This window comes from Cebus imitator, unplaced genomic scaffold (assembly GCF_001604975.1).
Source record: "Cebus imitator isolate Cc_AM_T3 unplaced genomic scaffold, Cebus_imitator-1.0 Scaffold339, whole genome shotgun sequence".
In the NCBI taxonomy this organism is placed as follows: domain Eukaryota; kingdom Metazoa; phylum Chordata; class Mammalia; order Primates; family Cebidae; genus Cebus; species Cebus imitator.
In genome coordinates, this window is record NW_016107654.1 from 1,135,817 (window position 1) to 1,146,504 (window position 10,688).

The window sequence follows — 10,688 nt, forward strand, 5'->3', positions numbered from 1 at the left end:
TACGTGCTCGGTATACGTGCCTTCGGGGACGTGTGCGTGCTCTGGGGGGGGCGGGTATACGTGCTCGGTATACGTGCCTTCGGGGACGTGTGCGTGCTCTGGGGGAGGAGGGGTGTATACGTGCTCGGTATACGTGCCTTCGGGGACGTGTGCGTGCTCTCGGGATCTGGGCACGCCATGTAAATGCACGGGTTGCAGCTGAAGCAGATGAAGGAGCTGGAGCAGGAGAAGGAGGTGCTGCTGCAGGGTCTGGAGATGATGGCGCGGGGCCGCGACTGGTACCAGCAGCAGCTGCAGCGAGTGCAGGAGCGTCAGCGCCGCCTGGGCCAGAGCAGAGCCAGCGCCGTGAGTGCCATCGCCCCGGCCCCAGGTCCCCACACACGGGACCCCAGCTAGCCCCAGGCACCCCTGTTACAGCTGCCCCATTCCAGGACACCGTGGCTGTCAGTTCCACCCAGGGAGCTGGGACATCCTTTTCCTCCCCTGGTGCTGCCCCACTCCTAGGGGCCAAGGTGCCCTGGGCACAGCTTCCACCTCAGCAACGCCCCTGGGACCCATCTAGGCTCTCAGCAGCATTGGGGGCCAGGAGAGCACCTGTGGGGATCCCCATCAAGGCACCGTGCTGGCCCTGGCTGGCCCTCCTCTCTGACCACTTGTCCTCTGCTTTCTCCCCAGGACTTTGGGGCTGCAGAGAGCCCCCGCCCACTGGGGCGGCTCCTGCCCAAGGTACAGGAGGTGGCCCGGTGCCTGGGAGAGCTGCTGGCTGCAGCTTGTGCCAGCCAGGTGAGTGTGCCCCAAACCCCCACGCCCACGCTGGGGCCCAGGCCAGGTTAATGCTCCCCGGACCTCGTCCTGGCCTGCCTAATCCTGCCTTCCTGCAGGCCCTGCCCACGTCCTCCTCCGGGCCCCCCTGCCCTGCCCTGCCGTCCAGCTCGTCCCCGGGCTGGCAGCAGCAGACCATCCTCATGCTGAAAGAGCAAAACCGACTCCTCACCCAGGTAAGGCAGCCGGGAGGGGTGTGGGTGGGGACTCCTCACCCAGGTAAGGCAGCCGGGAGGGGCATGGCGGTGGGGGTGAGGCCCCGCAGGCCTTGACCAACAGCGTACCTGCCCAGGAGGTGACGGAGAAGAGTGAGCGCATCACGCAGCTGGAGCAGGAGAAGTCGGCGCTCATTAAGCAGCTGTTCGAGGCCCGGGCCCTGAGCCAGCAGGACGGGGGGACTCTGGACTCCACCTTCATCTAGCCCGTGTGGGGCGAGCAGGCCCCGGGGCTGGCCTGGCACTCAGCCCTTCCAGGGCAGGCGCCCCGTCGCACCCACGGTCTCTGGCTGGAGACCGCGGCAGGCCCAGGCACAGTCCCCGCGTGGGCGCCTTCCTGCCCGCCTTGCCATCCGGGCTCGCCAGGCCTGCCCCAGCCTGGCACTGAGCCCTTTGTTTTGGCTCCTGGCGCTGACATGGGCTGGGGCTCTCTTGAGTCTGCATAGCTCGCAGCGAGGCCTGCCGCTGCCAGTGGACCGTGGGGGACCCCTCCACGAGCCACCAGATCTCTGGCCGCTGCGTTTCCCACGGTGCCGCCCCGTCCGTCTCCGGGGAGGGGCGCTGCACTTCCGACAGCGGCCAGCAGAGGGGGCTGGCGGCTCCGATGCGGGTCCCAGGGCAGCTTCGCTCCGTCAGCGTGGGCGCAGGACAGGGTGGCTGTGGCTGGGACGGAGCAATGGGGGGGGGTGGCGTGGCCCCTAGGCGGGGGTGCCCTCCTGGCAGGGGAGCCCCAGGGACGGCGGTCGGACTTCAGGTCCTGGCCAAGGCTGAGGAACTCTGGTTGAGCGGATCGGGGAGCTGGGCGGGCGAGAACTTGGGCTGCGTGTGCAGACCCCGGGTGTGGCCTTCCTCACCCCAGCCAGGACCCTGCCCCGCGTGGAGTCCCACAGAACACCCTGTGAGCCTGGCTCCCCAGGAGGGCCGTGTCCCCAGGAGTGGGGTCAGCCTGGGCCCCCAGACAGCTCCCAGGCACATTGCAGGCAGAGCCTGTCCCCCCCACTCAGGACTACTGAGGTCTGGGGTCCTGCTTACCCCCCTTTCCTCCCAGGCCTAGCCTGACCCCAGGTTTCAGCAGGGAGAGGCCACTTCCCTCAGCCAAGGAAAAGGAGAAGCCCCAGAGTACAGGAGGAGGCTGGGGCAGGTCCCCTTGGGTGTCACGCCCTGCCCCGGCCCAGTTCCGCAGGTGCTGCGGTAGTCACTGGTGGGGGACCCAGTGCCACCAGAGCCAGGGGCACGGCAACGTCATGGGCAGGTTCCGCAGCCCAGGGCCCCCAATGTGGAGTCAGGTGCGGGGGGCACAGGGACCCCGGTACAGTGTCAGTGTGTGTGGGGCACAGGGACCCCAGTGCAGGGTCAGTGTGTGTGTGGGGCGCAGGGACCCCGGTACAGGGTCAGTGTGTGGGGGTTGCAGGGACCCCGGTGCAGGGTCAGTGTGTGGGGGTTGCAGGGACCCCGGTGCAGGGTCAGTGTGTGGGGGTTGCAGGGACCCCGGTACAGGGTCAGTGTGTGGGGGTTGCAGGGACCCCGGTGCAGGGTCAGTGTGTGGGGGTTGCAGGGACCCCGGTGCAGGGTCAGTGTGTGGGGGTTGCAGGGACCCCGGTGCAGGGTCAGTGTGTGGGGGTTGCAGGGACCCCGGTGCAGGGTCAGTGTGTGGGGGTTGCAGGGACCCCGGTGCAGGGTGTGTGTGGGGGCTGCAGGGACCCCGGTACAGGGTCAGTGTGTGTGGGGCGCAGGGACCCCTCATGTCCAGGGTACTTTGGTGCACTGTCCCAGAGGAGGGGTCCAGGCAGGCAGTGCAACAACTCCCTTCTGGAACCCAGCTCCACATTCACCTGCCCACAGCAACCCCACGGAGCCACCTCCCCCCTGCACCCAGCCTGCCAGGGGTGTCCCAAGACAGGCCCAAGCCAACCCAGCGTGCAGCTGCCCTCCTCGTCTGAGGATGGGAGTGGGCTTTCCAGGGGACATGAGGGTGCCAGGCCTGGACCTCCTGGGCCGGAAAGGCAGAGGTTCCCAAAGGCCTGTGCCCCCATCCCCAGCACCAGGTGGACTGCTGCACAGTGGGTGAGCCAGCAGCAGCAGAGAGAAGCCCCTCCCCCCATCAGCAGCAGGCTGGGGTGTGCCCGCCGTGGCCTCCCCACGTCTGTCTTTGAGGGTGCCTGCCATGCCCTGGGGGATCCTGGCGTCCTTACAGGACTGGAAGCAGGAGACCCAACCATGTCTGTCCCAGGGTGACCTCATCAGGAGACCGCCCACAGAGAGCTGGACCCCGAAGCTAAAGCAGAAATGTGAGACAGGCTGGCACCTCCGGAAAAACTGCCTCTCAGCCTTGGGGTTCCATGCAAGGTGAAGAAAAATAGGTCCTTCAGGTTTACAGCTTGAAATCAGGCTAGTGTGTGTTCCGACAGGCCACGCGCTGAGAAGGGAAAGTGGCCCCTGCCGGCAGGGTCCAGGCGGCTGGCAGAGGCACACGAAGACCCTGCCTGGAGCCCGCCCTGGTGACGCTGGTGAGTCAGTCTCCGTCCAGGGTGTGAGCAGCATCCCTGGCCTGTGTCCACGAGGTGCCAGTAACATGTGCAGGATCATCCACGCGTGTGTACACACAGTTGTGTCGCCCACAAACGTCTCAGGGTATCAAAATGTGTCCCTGGGGGCAGAAGTGCCCTGGCTGAGAATCTGCCCCAGAGGAACACAACCACACCAGGCCTCAGGATTTCGTGTTGGCCAAGTTCCACGGAAAAGGGACATCTCGGCCGGGCACCGTGGCTCACACCTGGAATTCTGGCACTTGAGGCCAGGAGTTAGAGACCAGCCTGGGTAACATAGTGAGAGACCCCATCTGTACAAAAAAAAAAAAGAAAAGAAAATGAGATATCCAGTTTTAAAAATTCATAAACACTTCAAGGAAAGAGTACGCTGAGACCCAGCAGAAGCAACAGATAGGTTCTAGACACAGATGCTGGAATATCAGAGAATATAAAGTAACAGTGTTTTATATATCTACAGAAATAAAAGAGGTTTCTGGAAATACGAACAAGGAATGGTATTTATAGTTTCTTACTCCATAAAAAGCATGATCTTGCTGGGTGTGGCAGCTCACGCCTGTAATCCCAGCACTTCGGGAGGCTGAGGTGGGCAGATCACAAGGTCAGGAGATTGAGACCAGCCTGGACAACCTGGCGAAACCCCGTCTCTACTAAAATAAAAAAATTAGCTGGGTGTGGTGTTGGGCATCTATAATCCCAACTACTGGGGAGGCTGAGGCAGGAGAATTGCTTGAACCCAGGAGGCAGAGGTTGCAGTGAGCCAAGATCTCACCACTGCAGTTCAGCCTTGGGGACAGAGTGAGACTGTCTCAAAAAAAAGGAAAAAAAAAAGCCAGGTGCAATGGCTCACGCCTGTAATCCCAGCACTTTGGGAGGCTGAGGTGGGAGGATGGCTTGAGCCCAGGAGTTTGTGGCCAGCTGGGGCAATGTGGCAAGACCCTGTCTTTTCAAAAAAAAAAAAAGGTGGGGGAATTAGTGTACAGGGTCCAGCCCTGCAGAGTCTAGTGGGTGCTCTTTTGTGTGCGGACACGATAGATCACAGGAAAGAAAGACACAAGACACAGAGAGAGGAGAGGAATTCAGCGGGGTTGGGGGACCACTGCCACCAAGGGGCAGAGTCCAGCAGTGGCCCCGAATGCCTGGACACGCTGACATTTATTGTATACAAGGCAGGGGCAGGGCCGGAGAGTGACCCATCTGGCGTGATTGACAGGGTCACGTCAATCACGTGCTTACGGTACAGGGCCCCTCTCAGGGGGCTGCTGCCAGGGAGAGCGGCACATATGTCAGCATTTTTCTACACACTCATCAGAAAGGTTAAAGGCTTTTAGGGTTCCCCTACTCTGACTTCTCACCACTTCTAAGAACTTAAAAAGAGAGCCAGGTGGGAAAGCGGAACCTGAAAGTGGACAAGGATGGTGACCGTCGGAGCACCACGGACAGGTGTTTAAGCCCCTGGATGTCTGCAGCCGGCCTGGCTAGTGTCAGGCCTTCCTCAAGAGCCGAGTAGAGCAGCATGTTCTCTGAACTCCCCAGTGAAAGGGAAACTCCCCTTCACGGCCTGCTAAGAAACTGCTACGTAACGGGCGCCTTCCCAGGCGCTGGCACCGCCGCAAGTCCTGCCTGCTGAGAAACAGGCGCAAGGCTCTCTCTTGTCTCATGATCGCTTCTCAAGATGTCCCTTCGGTTCCTAATTAGATTTCACCTGGTTGTTTCTATGCTGTGCTATAATACTAAAGCAAAGATTAATAATAAATAATACCAATTTAATAAGATTCATTATGTAATTATGATTGTTTCTAAACACATTTGGTATCACTGCTAAAAGTAATCAGTTATTTATTATTCTGGGACAGATTGTGCCTTCAGTCTCCTGCCTTGGCACCTGGGCGACTTTCTTCCCACACTGGTGCACCTGCGGTCCCAGCCCCTGGGGAGCATCACGTGAGCCCAGGAGGTTGAGGCTGCAGTGAGCTATGATTGTGCCACTGCACTCCAGCCAGCCTGGGTAACAAAGCAAGACCCCATCTCTTAAAAAAAAAAAAGAGAGAATTGAGAGTTTAGGAGGCTGGGTGCGGTGGCTGACGCTTGTAATCCTGGCACTTTGGGAGCCAAAGTGGGTGGATCACCTGAGGTCAGGAGTTCAAGACTAGCCTGGCCATCATGGTGAAACCCCATCTTTATTAAAAAAAAAAAAAAAAAAAAAGAAAGAGTTTAGGAAACTATCATCCAGAGCACAGCGCAGAGAGAGAGGACATGGGAATGGGAATGAGGGGCAGTGGGCTGTGGATGAAGGCGAGAGGGAGCCACCCGTAATCCCAGCACTTTGGGAGGCCGAGCTGGGTGGATCATGAGGTCAGGAGATCGAGACCATCCTGGCTAACACGGTGAAACCCCGTCTCTAAGCCAGGCATGGTGGCGCACACCTGTAGTCCCAGCTACTCGGGAGGCTGAGGCAGGAGAATTGCTTGAACCTGGGAGGCGGAGGTTGCAGTGAGTGGAGATCATGCCACTGCACTCCAGCCTGGATGACAGAGCAAGACTCCCTCTCAAAACAAAACAAACAACTGGGCACAGTGGCACACGCCTGTAATCCCAGCACTTTGGGAGGCCGAGGCGGGTGGATCACCTGAGGTCAGGAGTTGGAGACCAGCCTGAGCAACATAGCAAAACCCCGTGTCTACAAAAAATGCAAAATTAGCCGGGTGTCGTGGTGCATGCCTGTAATCCCAGCAACTCAGGAGGCTGAGACAGGAGAATCACTTCAACCCAGGAGGCGGAGGTTGCAGTGAGCCGAGATCATGCCATTGCACTCCAACCTGAGGAACAAGGGCAAAACTCCATCTCAAAAAGAAAAGAAAGAAACAGCTGGGCATGGTGGTTCACGCCTGTGACACCAGCAGTTTGGGAGGCTGACGCAGGTGGATCACGTGGTCAGGAGTTTGAGACCAGCCTGACCAACAAGGTGAAACCCCATCTCTACTAAAAATACAAAAATCAGTCGGGTGTGGTGGCGGGTGCCTGTAGTCCCAGCGACTCAGGAGGCCGAGGCAGGAGAATCGCTTGAACCAGGGAGGCTGAGGCTGCCGTGAGCCAAGACTCCACCACTGCACTCCTGCCTGGATGACAGGGAAAGACCTTGTCTCAAAACAAAAGAAAAAACAAAATAGGTTTTCCTCTTTCATAAAAAAAGTAAATTTAGTAAAATAGGAAACAAACATGACAGAAACTTGGTTGAGAAAACATACACAAAACATCGGGCCGGATCCATCGAGAAAAAAGAGGTAAGTCTCCAGGAATAAAACAGAGGGAGGCGGCCACACGTGCTGCAGAAGCTAGCTGACTCTAAGAGGATATTTTAAATGAGATTATGGCAATTCAGTTGGAGTGGGTAACTTCCTACAAAAAAGCAAAATCGGCCACATGGGATGTTTATGCCTGTAATCCCAGCACTTTGGGAGGCTGAAGTGGGAGGACTGCTTGAGCCCAGGTGTTTGGAACCAGCCTGGGCAACACAGGCAGACCCCAACTCTTTTTTTTTTTATTTTATTTTTTTTATTTTTTATTTAAAGATGGGTTTTCACCATGATGGCCAGGCTGGTCTTGAACTCCTGACCTCAGGTGATCCACCCACCTCAGCCTCCCAAAGTGCTAGGATTATAGGCATGAGCCACCGCGCCCGGCGGGATACCCCGTCTCTACAAAAATTTTAAAGATCGATGTGCGTGTGATGTACACCTGTGGTCCCACCTACTCGGGAGGCTGAGGTGGGAGGATCACTTGAGCTCAGCAGACGGGGGGTGCCGTGAGCCGTGATCGCACCACGGCCCTTCAGCCTGGGCAACAGAGTGAGACCCTGTGTCTAAAAAGAATAACAAATCTCAAAACACAAAAAAGAAATGAGAAAAAACACAAAATTGGCTCAAGAAGAAACAGAAAACCCAGCTAGCGCTATCACCACCAAAGAAATTGAAATAGTACCACAGAAGCCTGCACGGTGGTGTCCGCCCGAATCCCAGCTACTCCAGAGTGCTGGGATTACAGGTCAGGCCATCACCAAAACCAAAGAGGAGGCTGGGTGCAGCGGCTCACACCTGTAATCCCAGCATTTTGGGAGGCCAAGGAGGGCAGATCACTTGAGGCCAGGAGTTTATGACCAGCCCGGCTGACATGGGGAACCCCCATCGCTACTGAAAATGCAAAAATGAGCTGGGCGTGGGGGCAGCTGCCTGTAGTCCCAGCTACTCGGGAGGCTGAAGCACAAGAATCGCTTGAGCCGGGGCGGTAGAGGCTGCAGTGAGCTGAGAGTGAGCCACAGTACTCCAGCCTGGGAGACACGGCAAGACCTTGTCTAAAACAAAAACCAAGAAAAACCAAAGAGGAGCCGGCCATGGACCTGTAGGCCTAGCTACTGGAGAGGCGGAGGCAGGAGGCTCACTTGAGGCCAAGAGCTGGAGGCTACGGTGAGCTCTGGCTGCACCGCTGCAGTCCAGGCTGCGCAACAGAGCAAGACCCCGTCGCTGCAGCAAGAAAACCAAAGACCTGTTACCTACTTACAGGGAAGAGGCCGGGGTGCAGGGAGGGGGAGACTGTGACCAGCACGCCAGGGGTTCAGTCCAGGTCCTGCTCCTCGCTGCAGAGAAAGCCAATCGCTGAGACAAGAAGTGACAGGGAAAAAGCTTTCATCCGGCTGCAGCCACGGAGAGGGACGCCCTGTCTCTAATGCGTCTCCCCGACTCACTAACGTCAGGGGTTTACAGAGCGGGGAAGCAACATAAGGAGGTGCGAGAAAACAGGAGTTAGGGCAGCTGAGGAAGGCGCTGGGCAACAGGAAGCTGGTGGTTGGTCAGGCAATCTTGACGGGGGTTGGGGGGGCGGGGGGCCTGGCTTCTCATTGTCCAGATACTGTGATGGGTGAGTTTTAGCTCTTCCGTTCTATCTGCGAGCCCTGATGGTTCGTTTCCTGAGAAAGGAACTCAAATAGGACAAATGTCACTTTCTCAAGTTTTAAGACTAGGAGGATCAATTTCAGTGTTTATTCAAATAAACCATAAAGATCAGTTCCCAGCTACTCAGGAGGCTGAGGCAGGAGGATTGCTTGCAGCTAGGAATTCAAGACCAGCCTGGGCAACATAGTGAGGCCCCCATCTCTAATAAAAGGAGACAGGCGGCTGGGTTTGGTGGCTCACACCTGTCATCCCAGCACTTCAGGAGGCCAAGGCAGGTGGATCACTTGAGGTCAGGAGTTCGAGATCAGCCTGGCCAACATGGTGAAACTCCGTCTCTACTAAAAATACAAAAATTAGCTGGGTGTGGTGGCTCACGCCTGTAGTCCCAGCTACTCGGGAGGCTGAGAAGGAGAATCACCTGAACCCAGGAGGCAGAGGTTGTAGTGAGCTGAGATTGCGCCACTGCACTCCAGAGTAAGAGTAAGAGTCTGTCTCAAAATCAATCAATCAATCAATCCATCAAATAAAGTAAAATAAAAGGAGACGGGAGAAGCTGGTTCTAAAATTTCCATGGGGCTGGGCACAGTGGCTCATGCCTGTAATCCTGGCACTTTGGGAGGCTGAGGCGGGTTTGTGGATAACCTGAAGTCAGGAGTTCAAGACCAGCCTGACTAATATGGCAAAGCTGTCTCTACTAAAAATACAAAAATTAACCGGGTGTGGTGGCGTGCGCCTGTAGTCCCAGCTACTTGGGAGGCTGAGGCAGGATAATGGCTTGAAGAGAATTGCAGAGGTTGCAGTGAGCCAAGATCACACCACCGCACTCCAGCCTGGGCAATAGAGCGAGAATCCGTCTCAAAAGATAAATGAAAATGGCATGAAATTTCCGTGGTCAAGCAAAGGACACAGAACAGCCCCGTGGAGGAACAGACTGAAGGCGTGGTCCCTCTTCCCGGAGGTCAAGCCATGCTCGAAGGCTCTGGGGAGGGGGCCTGAGTGGCGGAGGGTGCTCGGCTAATGAAGAGAGACCCCACACAGAGCCCTGTGCTGCAGCCGGCCTGGGTGGGGGGGACGCTGCGCAGACGCTGCACGGGAGGCCATGTGACAACTGGCGCTGGGACAGCTGGTTCCGCACATGGGAAAAGGTGAGGCAGAGCCTCTCCTCACGTCCTGCACACAAACACCACCTCCAGGAGGATCGAAGCTGTGATCAGCAAAACCAGAACGCCTTCAGGAAGCACGCGGGGAGAGTATCTTGATGATCTCATAGCAGATTACTCAGACGTAACCTCAGAGGAGCAACGAGAACCTTCACGATTTAACGGCCGCAGGACCGGGTTCGGGACACAAGGGCGTCTGCAAGTCAGCGGGGGCAAGGCAAGCATCCCCAGCCAGTGGGCGGGAGCCGTGGAGCGTGGCTTCGCCGGAGGCACCACGAGACGCCCCCTCTCGTTGGGAACAGGGGAAATGCATATTAAAGTCGCAATGAGACACCATTTCGCCCTCAGCAGCTTCCCTGAAATCCCAACGCTGCACAACACCAGATGCTGAAGACGTGGAGCAGCCAAAGCCGTCACGCTCACGGCGGAGCTGGAGCCATCATTCAGAAAATAACTTGGCACTTGCTAAAGAAGCTGAACACACACTCGAATTACAACCAGCAACTCTGTTGTGGGACAGAGAAGTGCTCACAAGACTGCACATGTGTGGCCGGGCGCTGTGGCTCACGCCTGGAATCCCAGCACTTTGGAAGGCCGAGGCATCACCTGAGGTCAGGAGTTTGACACTAGCCTGGCCAACATGGTGAAACCTTGTCTCTACTAAAAATACAAAATTAGTCAGGCGTGGTTGTGGCCTGTGCTGAGGCTCTGAGGACCCTCCCAGGGGTTCTCCCTGAACCTCTCTGCCTGTAACCTGAGCTACTTGGAAGGCTGAGGCAGGAGACTCGCTTGAACCCGGGAGACAGAGGTTGCAGTGAGCCGGGATCGCGCCACTGAACTCCAGCCTGAGCGACAGAGAGAGACTCTGTTTAAAAAAAAAAAAAAGGGGCCGGGCGTGGTGGCTCAAGCCTGTAATCCCAGCACTTTGGGAGGCCGAGGCGGGTGGATCACGAGGTCAAGAGATCGAGACCATCCTGGTCAACACGGTGAAACCCC

The 10,688-nt window shown here is 57.3% G+C and overlaps 2 protein-coding genes across 2 annotated transcripts in view; one reads left to right on the plus strand and one right to left on the minus strand.

Annotated features, from left to right (window-relative positions):
• Window positions 1-1,508, plus strand: part of SAPCD2 (suppressor APC domain containing 2) — an 8,175-nt gene extending 6,667 nt beyond the window's left edge. The window contains exons 3-6 of the mRNA XM_017505560.2: window positions 199-345; window positions 676-783; window positions 882-998; window positions 1,115-1,508. Of these exons, the coding sequence (XP_017361049.2) occupies window positions 199-345; window positions 676-783; window positions 882-998; window positions 1,115-1,243 (501 nt within the window). The 3' untranslated portion in view covers window positions 1,244-1,508. The remainder of the gene's footprint in view (window positions 1-198; window positions 346-675; window positions 784-881; window positions 999-1,114) is intronic.
• Window positions 1-10,688, minus strand: part of C8G (complement C8 gamma chain) — a 618,926-nt gene that overhangs the window by 499,698 nt on the left and 108,540 nt on the right. The gene's annotated exons all lie outside the window — the stretch shown is intronic.